This window comes from Schistocerca gregaria, chromosome X (genome assembly GCF_023897955.1).
Source record: "Schistocerca gregaria isolate iqSchGreg1 chromosome X, iqSchGreg1.2, whole genome shotgun sequence".
NCBI lineage: Eukaryota > Metazoa > Arthropoda > Insecta > Orthoptera > Acrididae > Schistocerca > Schistocerca gregaria.
The window spans coordinates 542,220,083-542,240,154 of NC_064931.1; the positions used below are offsets into that span (position 1 = coordinate 542,220,083).

At 36.4% G+C, this 20,072-nt stretch overlaps 1 protein-coding gene across 1 annotated transcript in view; it reads right to left on the bottom strand.

Annotated features, from left to right (window-relative positions):
- LOC126298520 (uncharacterized) overlaps window positions 1–19,550 on the bottom strand; it is a 128,525-nt gene extending 108,975 nt beyond the window's left edge. Inside the window, exons 1-4 of the mRNA XM_049989878.1 lie at window positions 19,336–19,550; window positions 18,890–19,194; window positions 2,274–2,392; window positions 1,828–2,082 (exon numbers count right to left, since the gene is read on the bottom strand). Coding sequence (XP_049845835.1) covers window positions 1,828–2,082; window positions 2,274–2,392; window positions 18,890–19,183 — 668 coding nt within the window. The 5' untranslated portion in view covers window positions 19,184–19,194; window positions 19,336–19,550. The remainder of the gene's footprint in view (window positions 1–1,827; window positions 2,083–2,273; window positions 2,393–18,889; window positions 19,195–19,335) is intronic.
- Window positions 19,551–20,072: the final 522 nt, after the last annotated feature.

The window sequence follows — 20,072 nt, forward strand, 5'->3', positions numbered from 1 at the left end:
CCTTTATGATGGCTCAAATTCTGCTGTGGACTGTCTGTGAAGGAATGGCAGCTCATTCTTCCTCAAATGACAAAAACAGAAAAAGCAGCTGCACTTTGGAGTCTAGAGCAAAGTCAATGTTGTAACACATCCCATAGGCATTCCATTGGCTTCGGGTTGGGACACTGGGCAGACCACTAGCTAAAAGTCTAGATCAGGGCCAGTGCTGTACTTACACATTTCATGCAGCAATCTTGTGAATGTTTGCTAAGAGGTATGATGGGAACGGAAGAGGGTCTACAGAGCCAATGAGAGAGCAACAGACAGACGAGGTGTTTCAAAGGGATACTGTCACATGCTCATGATAATATATCACAACCTATAAGAAAATATTTTGACAATCAAGATTATTCACTGGTGCTGTTATGTCCCAAGCTGACCACAACCTTGAAATTCACGGCATATATGGAAAAAGCAAATACATGTTACAAAGAAGATTATTAATTTAATTTCTGTAACACTTTCATATTCCAAACTAAGCTTGGCCTCGGGCTAAGCTACAGATCAGTCTGTCACCACAACGAAGTTTTTTAGCTTTCACATTCGCTGGCTTTGCCCGTTCACAACCTGTCACATTCCAGCTTAACCACACCACCATATTTTGTGAGATATTCGGAAAAAAACACAGTCAAATATTTTGATCAAAGCAAAGAATAGAATGGTCTCTATTTTGGCACTAGAAATTCATTGCCTACTTCTCATGTCTCAATAGTTACAGCAAAGTATTAGGCCTTCGGCCTTGTCAAAAGTGACATGTTGTCAAACTATGAGCACTAGATAAACTGCCATTGGCCCTGACCTAGTCTTGAGCCAGCCAGTCGATTTCAGGAAAATTGTTTTCCCACAAACCATTGAATCAGAGATGCTGCTTTATGATGGAGTGTGTTGTCATGCTGATACAATTGATAATTATCTCTGAACTGTTCCTCTACTGTATGCAGTTCACAATGTTGGAAAATATGTTCATATCCTTCTGCATTTTCTTAAGGATAATAAGGGTACCACATCCTAACCATGATAAATTCTCCCATGCTGTAACACCACCCCCTTATTTCATTCTAGGCACTACACGACGTCAGGTAATGTTCTCCAGGCATTTGTCAGACCCAAACCCTTCCACTGGATTGCCACAGGGAATAGCATGATTAATCACACCACATCACTCATTTTCAGTCACCCACCACAAAGGGGTGTTGCCCTATATACCCTACTCAAACATCACATACAACTGACTGCAGGAATGTGTGGATTATGAAGAGCTGTTTGACCACTGTGCCCCATTCTTCTTAACTCCCTATGTACTGCCCTTTTGCTAGCTGGACTGCTTATAGCACTTTAGGACTCACAAGTAATTCCTTTCACTAATTTCAAGCAATTCTTTTACAGCCACCTTCCACAATACTCTACAATCCCTGCCCATCAGTACACGAGGTCTGCCTTGCCTTCATTTAGCTCAGGTTGTTCCTTCATGTTTCCACCTGACAATCACAATGTCAACAGTTGAGTGACAGTTATATAAGGGATAAAATGTCAGTGATGGATCTGTTACTCAGGGGACACCCAATTATTCGTCCACATTTGAAGCTCATGATTTCTTGTGACCAACTCATTCTGCAATTACTGTCTCTCTACCGACAACACAATACGCCCCACCACCTTCTACACTGGTGGATCCAATTCTCTTGACATTTAGAGGTCAACTTCACATTACATAGGGTGTCCAAATACTTTTGATCAGATTGTGTACACTGCTAAGCATTATAAAGATAAGACAGATGCAAAACATACCTGTTTCCATAAATGACAACTTTGGAGTAATCCAAAGGCCACTGACAGAGGCAAATGTACAGAGGACTGCAAATAGGCCCACTATCACCAAACAATACTACTTCAGAAACCTTTCTTGCTTTCTGATGTGGAACAAATGCCCACCAGTGTAACCTATATTTGTGTACTGTATTGAATGATACCACATCAAGTTCAGCAGTGTATGTATAGGATAACAGGAACTGACCACATTTTGATAAACCCAGGAATGAGTGACTGTAAAAGAACATTTAAACAAAACTCAGTTATCACATAGCAATTTTTCGATTGATATACTTCATATTTTGCAATTTTGACAGTTAATCAAAAAGTAGAATAATTTTCCTCAGCTGTAACCCCCAACCCCCCTCATCACTCTCCACAATTATACAAGTGCACACAAAATTATGACAATATATGATTCTTACCTGAACTTGAAGGCAGATGCTGGAAGAATACTTCTCAGATTAACTTCTAAACATCTTTCCAATGTAGGGCGTACATTTAAATTTCCACAACTAGCACTCACTGATGTGCTGCCTCCAATCTATGAACAAAATTATTTGGATTATTGCAAATATCACTCAAAATCTTCCAATTATAAAATTAGTTTTCCCTCATTCAACCATCCATATCCCAATCTACTTTTATTAATCAAAGATAGTGACACTCCAAATATAATATTTGGGACACAGCACTGGAAAAACAATCAAGTGAAGCTCAGAGAAGGAATGGGAAATTTAATTCAAGACTGACTGAACCAGAATTAAGCGTTAAAAATTCTATTTGGTGTACTGCTGTTGCACTATCATGCTATGTAAAAAAACATCTCTGTAGCCAGAAAAATCTTTCATCATGACAGTGTGAGTTTGCTAGACAAGAGACAGCAATAACAGCTGTTTCACAGTAATTTCTACTAAAGCACAACCCATCATCATAAATACATACGTATAATATAGAACAATGTTATCTGTCATATGTTTAATGGACACTTAAATGAACAAAGCTTTCTTCTATACTTTTAACAAATATAAGAGCTGGCATCCTGGATCTGCCTAAACTTCACACATTAATTAGGCCATCACAAAGGAAAAACAAGTCGTTGAAAGCCACACTGGTGAATAAGAGAAATCACAGGGCTGCAAATTTTGCCATTGTACATAAACATATATAAGGTTGCTTAATGCAAGTCTAGACAGGTTACAAAGTAAAATTTAAAGAAGAAATCAAAGCAACATTCTTTTAGTGAATTGTACTGCCCACAGCATGTACAACACATAGGAGTAACACACTACCACCTCTGGTATTTTTCACTGTTGCGTACAGTAGTCCATAAAGACACATAACATAGCCTTTTAATTGCCTCTCTGAACACTGTCAGATGTACATGTGATCTAAAAAACAGAACCAATTTTATACCCGCATCTATTCTATGATAATCACTGTAGGAGTTAAATTAGAATTTAACATTTAATTGACAACGAGCTCATTAGAGAGTGGACACAATCTTGAACAATACAAGAACACAAAAGTAAATCAGTCATCACCATTTTGACTTGCTTATTCAATTTAAGGGAACAACACAAAACTTAAATAACAATGGTCAGCTAGGGACTTGAGATTAACTTAGGCCTTCGATACCACTTCACCAACTCACAACCAAACTGTCAAATGGTTCAAATGGCTCTAAGCACTATGGGACTTCTGAGGTCATCAGTCCCCTAGACTTAGAACTCCTTGAACCTAACCAACCTAAGGACATCACACACATCCATGCCCGAGGCAGGATTCGAACCTGCAACCGTAGCGGTCGCGTGGTTACAGACTGTAGTGCCTAGAACCAAACTGTCACCATTCAACCTAACCCAGGCCTCAGAATACACTACAGATTATTATTTCACCATAACTAAGATTTCATATTCACACTGATTGGCCAATTCATACCCAAACTGTCACCTTTCAGCTTAACCTATATTCTGGACCATGCTACAGCTCAGCTCAGCCTGTCACCATGACCTACATTCCAGGGAGAAAGATAAACAAATAAATAAATAGTTAGTGTGCTGCTCTCTTCCTGTTTGCACAGCACATACAATGTAACACATGAGAAGGTCATAGTATCATAGAATAAAGTTGACATCCAGTTGGTTGCTGGAGTTAAAGGGGCCAAACTTATCAATCCCTTCATCCTATATGTATCAGACCAGGAACAATCCTCAAATGGAGCATACAAAAAGCAAATCCTAGACATCCAGTATTGGTAGGTTCATCTGACCAAAGATTTGAACCCCATTCACTTAAAACAAGATGCCAGTACTGTCACAAAGAGGCTGGAAAATATTCCTATGCCACTCAGCAAAACTATGCTGGAATTTTTTAAATAGGTTTCTACAAGCAGTGACTGACTTTTCAGCCTTTATATATTCATTTCTATGAATTATGCAAACATTACCACAGAAATTCCCCTATATCCTGTGTCACGGTTATTAATTGGTTTATGAGCCACGAAATCACTTGCCCTGAGTGGTGTAAAATCTTTGGTTTCTTTATGTCACCATCATTAGTGGACCAGCTATCTATTATAAATCAACAGCACCTATGTAACACAGTGTGCACTCAGAACATAGGGTCACATTATGTCCAGTGTGAATCAAAGCGTCCCATCCTCTGATTTTAAATTACCCATCCCACTCACAGGATATGTAAAACTTAACATTAATTTAAAATTGTGGAGCCATACACAGAAAGTACTATTTTAACTTTAATAGGTTTGCTCATTAATTCTGAAAAAAAGTGTTATGCATGTAAACATTCCCAATGGAATCATCATGTGTGTGCTGTCATTGTTGCTTTAATCTAAGTTCCGATATTTATTGCCTGCAAAGCAAGTAGTATTATTGGTGAGCTGAATGCATGCAGGCATGAAAGAACTATGGACTTCGTGTTTTTCAAACATAGCAAAATTTTGCCATCCCTTAAGAGTGGTGCATTACAGGAAGTGTGTGCAAAACATTGATAGTCAGAATACTAACAGTGGTGTTAAAAAGAATTAAAATACAGTGAATCTTTAATTTAAAAAAAAAAAAAAATTTGGTGGTGATGGTGCTAACTAAGATAAATATAGTGAATTTTTGGGTACTGAAAAGTATGAGAAATCTCAAGGTAGGAATGGGAGTAGCACTAGACTTGAAATATTAGTGTGAAATTGTGATGCTGTATCATGTTTTTCAAAACTGGCAAAAGATTAAGTCATGGCTGTCTGTAAATGACAGAAAGATGGCAATATGCACAGTATGCTCAGAAGTTCATTAACTTACAGTGAAAGGCATGGAATGTATGTGCAAATAAAAATAGTAATAATAATAATAACAACAATAACAATAATAATCCCCGTGGAGGCCCGGGAAAAGAATAGACCTCCGGTATGTTCTGCCAGTCGTAAAAGGCGACGAAAAGAACAAACCACTAATAGGGCTAACCCCCTTTTTAGTGTGATTAGTTGGTTCAGGACAACTAAAGAAGCCTCGGACAAGCGCTGTCATGGTCGGGGACGACGCTTGAACCCTATGCTTGTCCACAATGGTAACAACACTGCTAGCCACACGGAAAATGATTTAAATCCATGTAGAGGTGTTTTGAAGAACATGCTTCCTGCAACCACTCTAGAAGGAAAACAAAGACAGAGGATGAGATGGTCAGATGAAGTTAATCGACACCTCATGTTCCGTTATTACCAAGCAACAAACCTAGGAACCAACACAACTGGATACAGATCACAAGTATACACAACATTTATTACCAGATACCCAGAAGTAAAATTTTTAACAGAACAACGACTAGCTGATCAGATTCGTATAATAATCAAAAATAACAGGATACCCCAGTCAGAATTAGAAAACATCAAACAACAAGTACAACAAATACCGGAACAAAATAATGTGGAATCAGAAGAAGAAGAAAATACAGTACTGGACTCAAACATCCCAGAGCAAACAAACAAAGAACAACACACATCAATTAAACAATCAGAGGAAAACAAAATCTTAAGACTGCCACCAGAACAAGTACAAATAGAACACAAAGTGACACGTTAGATTTAGAAGAAAAATTTCAGCTGACATACATAGAATACAAAGACACAAATACAGACATTAGACCATTCTTGCATAGACCACCAAATAACCCACAAGTCGAAACAACAATAACAACTATCAACACAATCATACACAACAAAATAAATGAAAACAACTATGGAAGAGTTACAACTACTGGTTTATATAGGAGCACTCACTACACAAAATATACACACAAGGCAGAGATCAGAACCAACCAACACACAGAAGAAACCCACACAACCAGCATGGCATCACAGGCTACAGATCAGAATAGAAAAACTGAGAAAAGACATTGGACAGCTAACACAATTTATAAGAGATCAAATGTCAGAAAAAAAATAACGAAAAAGGTTAGGTAAAATCTGACAACAAGAAGCGATAGAGCAATTAGATGAAAAGAAGCAGAAATTACAAGCATTGGCCAAACGACTTAGAAGATACAAAAAAAAAAGTGAAAACAGAAGGAAACAAAAGCAAACATTCAACACAAACCAAAAGAAATTTTACCAGGCAATAGATCACACACACATTAAAATAGACAACCCACCAAACATAACAGACATGGAACACTTCTGGAGCAACATATGGTCAAACCCGGGTCAGCATAACAGGCATGCACGGTGGATACAAGCAGAAACAGACACACAAAAGATGATACCACAAATGCCTGAAGTGATAATTTTGCAACATGAAGTCACCCAAGCAATGAATTCTACTCAAAATTGGAAAGCCACTGGAAAAGATAAAATATAAAATATCTGGCTAAAGAAGTTCACCTCAACACATTCACATCTAACTAAACTATTTAACAGTTACATTGCAGATCCATACACGTTCCCTGATACATTTACACATGGAATAACTTATCTGAAACCTAAAGATCAAGGCACACACAGCAAACCCAGCTAAATACCGCCCTGTAACATGCCTACCAACAATATACAAAATATTAACGTCAGTCATTACACAGAAATTAATGACACATACAACACAGAACAAAATTATAAATTAAGAACAAAAAGGCTGCTGCAAAGGAGCACAAGGATGTAAAGAGCAACTGATGATAGATGCAGAGGTGACATATCAAGCTAAAACTAAACAAAGGTCGCTACACTACGCATACATTGATTACCGAACAGCTTTTGATTAGTGTACCCCACTCATGGTTACTACAAATATTGGAAATATACCAAGTAGATCCTAAATCAATACAGTTCCTAAACATAGTAATGAAAAATTGGAAAACCACACTTAATATCCAAACAAATTGAAATAATATCACATCACAGCCAATACAGATTAAGTGTGGAATATACCAAGGAGACTCATTAAGTCCTTTCTGGTTCTGCCTTGCTCTGAACCCACTATCCAACATGCTAAATAATACAAATTATGGATACAATATTACCGGAACATACCAACACAAAATCACACATTTGCTATACATGGATGATCTAAAGCTACTGGCAGCAACAAATCAACAACTCAACCAATTATTGATATAAATATGGCTTTTGGAACAGACAAATGTAAGAAAAATAGCATAGTCAAGGGAAAACACACTAAACAAGAAGATTACATATTGGATAACCACAGCGACTGCAAAGAAGCGATGGAAAAAACAGATGCCTATAAATATCTAGGATACATACAAAAATAGGAATAGATAATACAAATATTAAAGAAGAACTAAAAGAAAAATATAGACAAAGACTAACAAAAATACTGAAAACAGAATTGACAGCAAGAAACAAAACAAAAGCTAAACTTACATGATCACAATGCCACAAATACAGAATACATCACATACAATCAGCAACAGAGAGATTCACATTAAGCAGAAAGGAAGGAGGAAGGGGATTTATTGACATAAAAAACCTACATTATGAACAGGTACACAATTTAAGAAAATTCTTTCTAGAACGAGCAGAAACCAACAAAATACACAAAGCAATCACTCATATAAATACATCAGCTACACCACTTCACAACCCTTTGGATCACATAACATCAACAGATATGAAGAAAGTAAATTGGAAAAAGAAAACACTACAAGGCAAGCACCCGTATCATCTAACACAGCCACACATCGATCAAGATGTATCCAACACATGGCTAAAAAAAGGCAATATATACAGTGAGACGAAGGATTTGTGATTGCAATACAGGATCAAACAATAAACACCAGATATTACAGCAAGCATATTATTAAAGATCCCAATACAACAGCAGATAAATGCAGACTTTGCAAACAACAAATAGAAACAGTAAATTACATCACAAGCGGATGTACAATACTAGCAAATACAGAATACCCCAGAAGACATGACAATGTAGCAAAAATAATACATCAACAGCTTGCCTTACAACATAAACTTATAAAACAACACGTTCCCACATACAAGTATGCACCACAAAATGTACTGGAGAATGATGAATACAAATTATACTGGAACAGAACCATTATAACAGATAAAACACCACCACATAACAAACCTGGCATCATACTCACCAATAAAAAGAAGAAATTAACACAACTAATAGAAATATCCATACCCAAAACAGCAAATATACAGGAGAAAACATTGAAAAATACATCCAACTGGCCGAGGAAGTAAAAGACATGTAGCATCAGGATAAAGTTGACATTATACCAATTATACTATCAACTACAGGAGTCATACTACACAATATCCACCAGTACATCAATGCAATACAGCTACATCCAAACTTATATATACAACTACAGAAATCCGTAATTATTAATACATGTTCAATTACCCGGAAGTTCCTAAATGCAACATAACATATACCGTACAGTTAAAAGGAAGTCGCGCTTGATCAAGGTCCGTGTCACTTTCTACTTCTCACCAGACATAACGTCTGACATAAGAAAGAAATAATAATAATAATTGATCTGGCTTTGTGCAATTCACACGTGAAAAATGTAGAAGTCATATGCAGCACAGAAATGGAAAGTACAGAAAAAGGTGTGAGTAAACGTGAAAAGTTGGGAAAAAAGCGACACCAAGAAAATGTGATGAGAACTGATTTTTCGTTGAGATATGCATATGTAATAGCCAAAATTCTATCATTCATATCATATCTCACATAACTTAACTCCAAAGGTTTAGAAATTTATCAGGCAGTAATATGCTTCATTCTCTACCATTTAGTACAGTATATAAATGAGGCAGTAACTGGTAGGATTAATGGTAGCATTGGCAGAGAACGAAATGTAAATTAATATACATGGAGTCAGTCAGTAGCCAAAGAATTTCTCTCATCTCACGTTTGTTTTGCACATAATTACAGCTGTACATTCTTCATTGTGTGTTTCATATCCTTTCAAAATATAAATTGCATTTTTTAAGTAATAAAAATTAATTGACCAAGTAACTTCTGTGTTTTTATGTATGCAATTACTTTTAATATACATTCAGTTTAGTTGCAGGCATAAAAAATTTATAATTATTGTTATTTTGTACTCAATATTATGTTGTTCATCATGATCAAAGGCAAGCATTTCTTCTTGTTATTGGTACATGGAACTGTTCATGAATAATTCAAACATGTTTCATGTAAGCTCAACAAAGAATTGAAGCAATATTTATGTCTTTGTTCTGCAGTTTTTCTTTAATACTTTTGAGGAAACTGCACTGTACTGCTTTTTATCTTTACTGCAAAATCCACTTGTTTCACATTACAAGTCAACATTAAAAAAAATAAAACCTGAATTAAATACTAAGAATTTCAATTTTGCTGTAAATACTTTTTATTTTGAAGTAACCGACATGAGAACAACTAGGTGGAACAAAAATGTTCTGTAGATTGCGTGGCCCTATCTACATCTACATCCATACAAACATTCAGTTTCTAGAAAATTCCAGTTTATAGTGTAATGCAATAAGACACTAACCACATATGCAAACTAAATGATCAAAATGTGGTATTGCCCTATAGGTATGCACCACAACTAATATAGAAGTAAAGGGGTTACAAACTTAGCTGACCAACACTATTATAAAAACTACTGTAGTCTACACTTACCTATGGTAGGTTACAGTAGTTTTACAACTCTGGGAGAATGTATTTTCAGTACACTACTGGCATCTCTTGAAAAGTGTATCATTAAATATGATGTACTAAAAAGCCATCTTGTAGGTATCACAACAGATGGTGCAACAACTATGCCGGGAACTTTCAAAGATGTAGCCACCAGTGGGCAATCATTTACATGAAGACTTACTTGTTGTGTGTTGTATGAACCATAAAATGGAACTAGCCATCCACAATGTTATGAATAATGTGACTTTTTTTTTTTAGATTTCTTATTTACTGTGTATTTGCAAATTCCCAGAAATCAGAGTGTTCCACAAGAATCATCCTCTCAGCTGATAAAACTAGGCCACATTTCTCACACATGTTAGGTTGCTTCATTGTTTAATTCTGCTCAAGCTCTTCTTGAAAGACACAGTTATCTTTTTCATCTTTTGAAAAACTGGGTCATGATGATTCCTCATCAATTTGTGAGAAGCTAAATTTGAGGGGTTCTTAAAATATCTCAAAAAGTGGTTCGTTATTAAGGATTTAGTTCTGTTTATGAAGTCCTAGAAGTTCTACAAGTATTATCATTAGTTAAGCAAAAAAGAGAGTCTTCCATAGTTAAAGCAAGACAAGAAATTGACATGGCTATAAAAATCTCTAAAATACTGAAAACAAATGATTTACTGCAAATCAGGGTTACAGTACAAGAGGTGGAGGAGAAGTGTACATTCAAAGGAGACATAATTAAAGAAACATCTTGCAGTGAATATAAAAAATTTCAAGCATTTCAGAAGCAATTTTTTTCAGGCTTTGGTTATAAAAAAGAAAAAGCTTTGAAGACTTGGATTTCTTTTAAGATGTAGCTAAATTAAATTCACCTACATGGTCTCCATATGGTTATGAACATGTGTTATTTGCTGACATGTCAATTCCTTATTTACGTACAAAGGTGGATTTTAAATTAAATCAAATCACAGTGCATCACTAGTTAAAACTTTTCGAATCTATAAAGAGAATCCCCAACACATTCCCACTTCTGTGAAAGTAGTTCTTAAAGCATTTGTAATTATACCTGTAACTACAGCTGAATGAGAAAGCAGATTTAGTGCCACGAATCTAACACTGATACGGTATATTATTTACAAATTCGGACACTTTCAAATTTACTTTTCATTTCAATAAATGGGCCCCCACTGCACTGCTCCATTGCAGAAAAATCTACAGTAAAAATGGATCAACTCTCAGCACCATAGCACACTGACAAACCAACTGGCAAAGCCTCTGATCTTCAACAGCAGTCTCAGTCATCTTGTTTGTACAACAAAACTCTGCAAGCTAAAATATCAAGAATAAGCTACAGTATCATTTTCTAAATAAGTATTATCAATAACATGCTTTTAAGATACATCAAGAAGATAATCACAAATTATATATAGGTAATTCACGGGCACTTGACACAATAAAAAGTGAGCAAAAAAAAAAAAAGCAGGTTCAACAGATCCATGTACATGAATAATGTCATATGTAAATACACCACAGCAGACAAAGATAACCAAAATCTGGTTCTACAAAGTGAACATATACTTTCTTTTAAGAAAAATAAAAGTCAAGCACACTGTACTTCTCAGGGTATGGGCAAATTTACTTCCCTTTCTTCCCTTTGCACTTGCAGCTAGTAATCAAATTTTGTCTACCACAATACAGTAGTCAACAGGAGATTCTACAGCCTTTTCCACCTTAAAAGTATATTTGTGTTCATTGTTTGCATATTGGATAAAATACTGAAGTCATAACTTCAATAAAAAGTAAATTCCTCATTTTGTACAAGGCAAAGTACATCTGTGCCATTAGAGAGATACATTTTTCAGCATACATCATGCTGAAGTTTAGTGGAAAATGAATTTGTGTGTTGGCTCAGTCACAACTTCTTGTGCAACGATGCTCAAAAAATTCTACATGAAGTTTCTACCCTTAGTTCCCGTTTTAGTAATTTTTGAGTCATTATTGTTTTATCCATAACTGTAAGACATCAGATATCTCTAGTCTGAATTTAAGAATATGCAATGAACCCCTTTTGTACTTGTTTTGATAGTCTCTCAGTACTGTTTAAACCTTTAAATGTGATGCCTTTATTATATATTAAGATTATATGTTTTTCCTCGACAGGTCAAAAGGTCTACTGAATGAAGCAGAAGATCATTTGTTTACAGTACTAGAACTGCAATATTATGTTAGAAGCATGTTCTACGGATACCACACATGAGCAGATGGAATGTGGAAAAAATTGAAATATGCAAATCATTTAAATAACTCAAGGTTGTGAAATAGTACAATGTTCGAATGATACAGTGTTAATATGATATACATTAGTTTTAAGAAAATGGCTCTGAGCACTATGGGACTTAACATCTGTGGTCATCAGTCCCCTAGAACTTAGAACTACTAAAACCTAACCAACCTAAGGACATCACACACATCCATGCCCGAGGCAGGATTCGAACCTGCGACCGTAGCTTAGTTTTAAGAATGCCTGTTAAGATATTTCTTCATTGTCATGGCAGTTTATTAACAATGAAATCTTATATAGTGTCAAATCAGAAGAATACTTCAATCTAAAGCTCCCTAAATTGATGAAAGGCAATGTTTATCTGTAGTTTCAACTGTCCCCAAATAATGTACTCTAACACTACTTACAGTTACATAGCACAGGGAAAATCCCAAATTGCACAACTACAAATGTTTCAACTTAAAATATTAAAAATATCGAAAGTGATGCCTTTACTTAAGAGCTGGAATAGGCATATAGTTTAAAATTGCTGACCCATTTCTTCTTAAGTAATTGAGGGGTTGACAAAACAATGAATTGCCAAGTATTCAGACAACCACAGCCTACTGAGCAATGATCAGCATGGCCTTCAGACAGACAGAAAAACAAACAGTAGTAAATGATTACAACGAATGGAATAATTAGAAATTTGGATAACAACAATAGTGTTGGAGGAATCGATTTAGATCTTTCTACAGCTTTTGATATGACCCTTAATACGAAGAAAACAAAATACGCAGTCCAGTCACACTAGTGTGACCCCACCTATTTTCAATGTCACACAGATGTCAGCACTAGTAATGGAGAGTATATAAAGAGTGTCAAGGGGGGAGGGGGGGGGGGGACACGGAAAACAGTGCATCCACTGTCCTAATATGGGAACGGAGTGATTTAGGTGACCATTCGCCCATCCGGCTATCCTGATGTGAGTTTTCTTTGGTTTCCCCAAGCTGTAGAGGACTGCTGGGATGGTTCCTTTGATTAGGCCATGGCGGAATTCCTGTCCTATCCTACTTTGTTAACTTTATATATATATATATATATATATGTGCAGATGGATATGTGTGTGTGTGTGTGCGCGAGTGTACACCTGTCCTTTTTTTCCCCTAAGGGAAGTCTTTCCACTCCCGGGATTGGAATGACTCCTTACCCTCTCCCTTAAAACCCACATCCTTTCATTTTTCCCTCTCCTTCCCTCTTTCCTGACGAAGCAACTGCCAGTTGCGAAAGCTCGTAATTCTGTGTGTGTGTTTGTGTGTTTTATTTATTGTGCCTATCTACCGGCGCTTTCCCACTTGGTAAGTCTTGGAATCTTTGTTTTTAATATATATATATATATATATATATATATATATATATATATATATATATATATATATATATATATATATATATATATATATATATATATATATATATATATATATATATATATATATATATATATATATATATATTAAAAACAAAGATTCCAAGACTTACCAAGTGGGAAAGCGCCGGTAGATAGGCACAATAAATAAAACACACAAACACACACACAGAATTTCTAGCTTTCGCAACCGACAGTTGCTTCTTCAGGAAAGAGGGAAGGAGAGGGAAAGATGAAAGAATGTGGGTTTTAAGGGAGAGGGTAAGGAGTCATTCCAACCCCGGGAGCGGAAAGACTTCCCTTAGGGGGAATATATATATATATGCGGGAAAGCGCCGGCAGACAGGTACATGAACAAAACACCTACCCTCTGGCTCCTACCCTTGCAACTGCCCCCGGTGTAAAACCTGTCCTATGCACCCTCCCACCACCACCTACTCCAGTCCTGTAACCCGGAAGGTGTACACGATCAAAGGGAGAGCCACATGTGAAAGCACCCACGTGATTTACCAACTGACCTGCCTGCACTGTGATGCTTTCTATGTGGGAATGACAAGCAACAAACTGTCCATTCGCATGAATGGACACAGGCAGACAGTGTTTGTTGGTAATGAGGATCACCCTGTGGCTAAACATGCCTTGATGCACGGCCAGCACATCTTGGCACAGTGTTACACCGTCCGAGTTATCTGGATACTTCCCACCAACACCAACCTATCCGAACTCCGGAGATGGGAACTCGCCCTTCAGTATATCCTCTCTTCTCGATATCCGCCAGGCCTCAACCTCCGCTAATTTCAAGTTGCCGCCGCTCATACCTCACCTGTCTTTCAACAACTTCTTTGCCTCTGTACTTCCACTTCGACTGACATCTCTGCCCTTAACTCTTTGCCTTTAAATATGTCTGCTTGTGTCTGTGTATGTGCGGATGGATATGTGTGTGTGTGTGTGTGTGTGTGTGTGTGTGTGTGTGCGCGCGAGTGTACACCTGTCCTTTTTTTTCCCCTAAGGGAAGTCTTTCCGCTCCCGGGATTGGAATGACTCCTTACCCTCTCCCTTAAAACCCACATCCTTTCATTTTTCCCTCTCCTTCCCTCTTTCCTGACGAAGCAACTGCCAGTTGCGAAAGCTCGTAATTCTGTGTGTGTGTTTGTGTGTTTTGTTCATGTGCCTGTCTGCCGGCGCTTTCCCGCTTGGTAAGTCTTGGAATCTTTGTTTTTAATATATTTTTCCCATGTGGAAGTTTCTTTCTGTTATATATATATATATATATATATATGATACTATTGGTCTATGGATGAATAAATATAATAAATCATTTTTCCTCCTGAATAATGAGCTGGTTATTACTTCCACGAAAACTGCAGTGAAAGGCAAATTCAGTTTAATTTTTGGCAAAGAGGTTGGAGGCAGCCATAATTCTCAACAGTATCAATTCTTCATAGTACACAACTGACCTGGTTGAACACCTGTGCAATATGGATACTTCTTTTTATTTAACACTGAACACGAGGAAAATAATTAGCATGAACTTCAGCTTAAAGACGGGGGGAAAATCTCACAACTCTGTTACATTAAACATAAATAATAACTCTACAAACTGTGAATCAAAATGATAATGGAAAAGAACGTCAGATTATGCCTTTTGGATCCATCAGTGGACAACAGGTAATTCTTTGTGATGATATACTTATTCCTATGTACAATTAAATATCACGTACGAGGTTCTTTTCTGGGGATCAAATGCACGTAACATGGAGACAGTTTTCAAACTGCCACATGTATAATAACTAAAAGTTACTGTTGATTTCATTTTAATGAATCATTTTGAAGATGGGATATCCTAGCTATGGCATGTGAGTTCATCTACTAATCTATTGTGATCATAAAAACGTAAGTAAGACTGTCACAAATAGTTCTCGGCATGATTACCAAACAAGAGGCAGTTTCAACATTTGTGCCAATGAAGGAAATGAAAACCTCAAAACAGCATTCTTTCTCAGAGACAAAAATTGTATAAAAATTTGCCCAAGGAGATGAGAGAGATATAACTGAAATACATTTATTTAAAATGGCAGACAAAACAAGCCTCTTAAAAATGCATATTATGCAATTAAAGATTACTTAAGGTATTCAGCGTAAGAATCAATAAAAGAAAGCGACAACCAAAAACAACTATGTCAAATTATAACATAAGATATCTAATTCAATGGTGAACCATGTATATTGGATCAGCAACAGCCGATGTCACAAGATAGGTTCCTCTGCAATTCAAAATTATTGTATGCAGTAAATGTGAATATATCTGTTGGAAGTAATCATCACAGTACACGCTACACCTCATGAAAATGTCGTGTTCTCACGATATGGGCCTACAGGGTCCGAATAGTTTGCACTGAAGATGGTCCCACAGATCTGTAAAATAGAGTATTTCAATCTTTATGACAGATACTTTCATTTATCCAAAATATACTTGTATTACAAGTACAGAATAGAATGTTCTTTACAGGGAAATTGCTCACCCAAGATCTATAGCTCATAATACTAATGCCTTACTATGTACCTGAGCCAAACATCTGACTCATAATGGGATGCTGACTCAGTCTTTCAGACAGACTAAAGGAAGGACACGGAAATGTAACCAAGACATGGCAGCATGGACATGGTCATGAATTCATCTACGTGTGTGTGTGTGTGTGTGTGTATGTGTGTGTGTGTGTGTGTTTTCATTTTGAGACACAAAGTGAACAGTACATAAATATTTCCCATCTTATTAATTAAATTTTTCTAATGTATTTACAAATATAAGAGGATTGTAAATTACATACAAAATTTATGGGGTAGTGCATTTGTTTGGGCACTGACCTCAGATTTGGGAGAATGGTAGCTCATGTTCTGTCCTGTCATCCTTATTTAGGTTTTCCTAAATCACTTCAAGCAAAAGTTAGAAAGGGCTCTTCCAATACTGCCTTTCCTCACTAAACACACATGCATGTATTAAAATGTCTGTACATGCAGGGTGTCCCAGGAGGAATAATCAACATTCAGAGATAGGACAAAAATGGTCTTAAAATACTACTAAACATGGGCTCTAAACTACATGCCTTAAGAGTTATGAGCCCGTTTTCAGTAGAAGAGATGTGTTTCATACTATCAAAGATGAACAAAGCACTCACAGCTCTTACAGTATGCATTTTAGAGCCCATGTCCACTAGACTCCTTTGCTCTGAATGGTCATCCCTGTCATATACCTGGATGCTGACCATACCTCCTGTCTGTTCTTTGTATTAAGCTGAAACCATATATCATTGGGTGATTAAATTACTACATTATACTAGTCAGCAGCTCCCTTGTCTGCAACTGGTTGATGTCTGTAAATACTGAGCAAATACAGTTAACGTGTTAGCACATGAGCACCCGCAGCACAACTTTGAGTGAATTCAATACTTAAGATTTAATTATCTCTAGCCAATATGTCAAACTTCTCGTTGGTTATACTACATTGTAAATATGAAGCTTACTCCCTCCATTCCACTACTCTCTCTGTGAAAAACAGGGATCAGCATGTACCTTCCTCCCTCCAAAGCCCTAAAAAGAAAAAAGCTTAAAATGGCTCTAAAAGGCTGAGTAGTATGAATACAATCCCTCTAGCATAATCAGTTTATAATATCACACATCCTACACTCCCCGAACATAAAGTTACAACAACTAAATAGCCCATATGGATCGCACTCCACCTTATCTATGCGGAATGAAATAGATGACAGACAAGGAATGCTAACAATGTAGAAACGTATATGACAAGCATAAGTTACTAACCTGGTAACTATGGTGCTTCCAGTCAGTGTAAGTAATGCCTATGGCTAATATTAGCTAACTCCACAACAAAATTTAACTTACTGGACCACGGAACATCAACTGTAGTGAACATTTCTGATAAAGAGAGGGTTTCTTTTTTTGAGAGGCTGCTGACTAAGAAAGGTATAAAAAATGGGCATTCACTTAGAGGAGTGAAACAGCAGTTACAACAATAAATTTATTGTAGCATTGATACATGCACAAAAGGAATTTTTTTCCTAATCTTTACACACAGGCAGTTTAAGACCCGAACAAACTTAACTCTCACTCATTACCGCACATCATTTATTTGCTATATTAACAGAAATACCATGAAAACAACAAAAACACACTGGCACACAACAGCCATAATAGGCCTACAACTACTGATTAATGTTACAAAATCCAATAAGAGCACAAGGAAAATGTTTTATAGTGCATAAGTAGCATAAATTGCTACTCTACAGCATAATGAACGGTTTTAAAAGTAAGGGTAAGTGAACAAAGGAGCTCATGAAATTTACATACATAATCATCAACCTGCATTATGGATAGTATAATATGATGAATGTTAACTGCCTTAGCATTGAGGAGGGCTGATGAAAGCAAAAATGCTAAACATTACACAAAATAATCAATTCCCAATGAGCCCTATGGAATTATTTACAGACACTGATGTAACATGCCTGCTGTTGGCATTAAGTGTCTACTAAAATGTCATACCTGTTGGGATGTATCTAAGCAACCACAATAGTCTGGAATCATTAACTCACAACACATGTCAAACACGATAATGTTTACACCAGTTGTTCTGGATGTGGTGTCAATGAGCATTAAAAGATGCTTTGGTCCAGTAACATAAACAATAAGTACTCCTGCAAAGGTCAGTATCCGTCTATACATACGTCGGGAAGAATATATATATATTTTATTACCCAGACCCCACATCAAAATATATCCGATGCATTCTACGAAGTTTGCATTCATCATCAACAAGTTTGTGTGTTTACACACGTGACTACAGCACAAAACAACTTTCTTACTGAGAAAGAAAGGCTTACCAAATGTTTTCTCTTCAAAAATGTAAAACGCCTATCAATACTGTGTACAGCATGCAATTGACGTGTAGGTATCGTGTATTGATAGAACTAATTAAGCATGAACACTGATATAAAAAAGGCTTTAAATTGTTATAAACTTAAGCGCAAACACTGTGTTTACTTTGTATCGTTTGTAAGACTTCCAAAAATCTGGGCAGTTTCGTACACAGTTTCCTAACAACTAACAAATTAAATTATAGAAATGTATAAATATGCAATTATTTTTACGTAAACAGAAACTAAAACAAACCTCTCGGTTGAGCAATTTTTCCACTATGTTGGTGTGAGTATGACGCTTCTGCATTCTTTTACTTTTTGCATGGTTACGGTGTTGGGATGCAGGAACCGCTGGACCATTTTCGGGAGGCAATGCAAAATTGCACCTGTTCTCTGTCGTTGGTATTGTTCGTATGGTCGAGCTCGTTTCTGCGGAACTTCGCACTTCTTGTACACTAGTGCACGAGTCACCTGAATGACAACTTTCAGAAAGGTATCTATGATCTTCTTGTAGCGGTGACTGCGGGCCTGCCTCCCCCTCTTCCATGTTTTCATATACTAAACAGCAAACACAGACAGTTTATAGAACAGTTGAACGTCAATTTCAATGTAGCCAACATACAAACATATCATACCACTGCAATTAAATGTCAGTTAATATATTTAATCCTAGTTTGTGTTCGGTAATACTTTACTAACCATAAATATGAGCCTCACTTAATATTCCAGGAAAACGAATTAACTGCTGGTCGTACGAATCACTTTTTTTTTACAATCAAACTATTACTTCTATGTATTTCTTACGTGACCTGTAAATTATGCAGCAAATGATAGCGTTGATAAATGGAAGCATAACCAGCATATTCAAATAAGTAACAGATAGCCACATTTCTTAACAGAACAGAAAATTTGGTCTGACGCTGATGCCGCAAATAGAAAACATTGGAGTAATGCAAGTTAAGGTGAATATGATCAGTGATCTATTGGAGGCTTAGACAGACATGAGCGATACTTGAAAAAAAAAAAAAAAAAAACACACATACAGTAAAAGATGACAGGACAGATTTTATGTTTCACATATTTACCTGTAATTTTATGTTTATCCAAAGACACATGTAAATAAAAAGTGAGTTAATAAACATTTGCCCCAGAAATGCGTGACCTTCCCTTGTTTACATTCTGTACTAATTGTTAATGCAACATTCGTTTGAATTTGTGGAAAAGGATGAAATTTCAGTTAGCTCAATGATTCTCGAAATCAAAATAATAAAACAGGGACATGTTTAAGGATGCATCTCCTTTCAGACTTTTTGTAAGTTGAATCATAAGTCATATTTTACTGTTTACATCGTCAGTAATCATTGTCCTGAAATCCCCTTAGAAGCAAACACCTCTCGGCATTTTAGCTCGACGTCAGCAGTAATCACTTGAAGTTA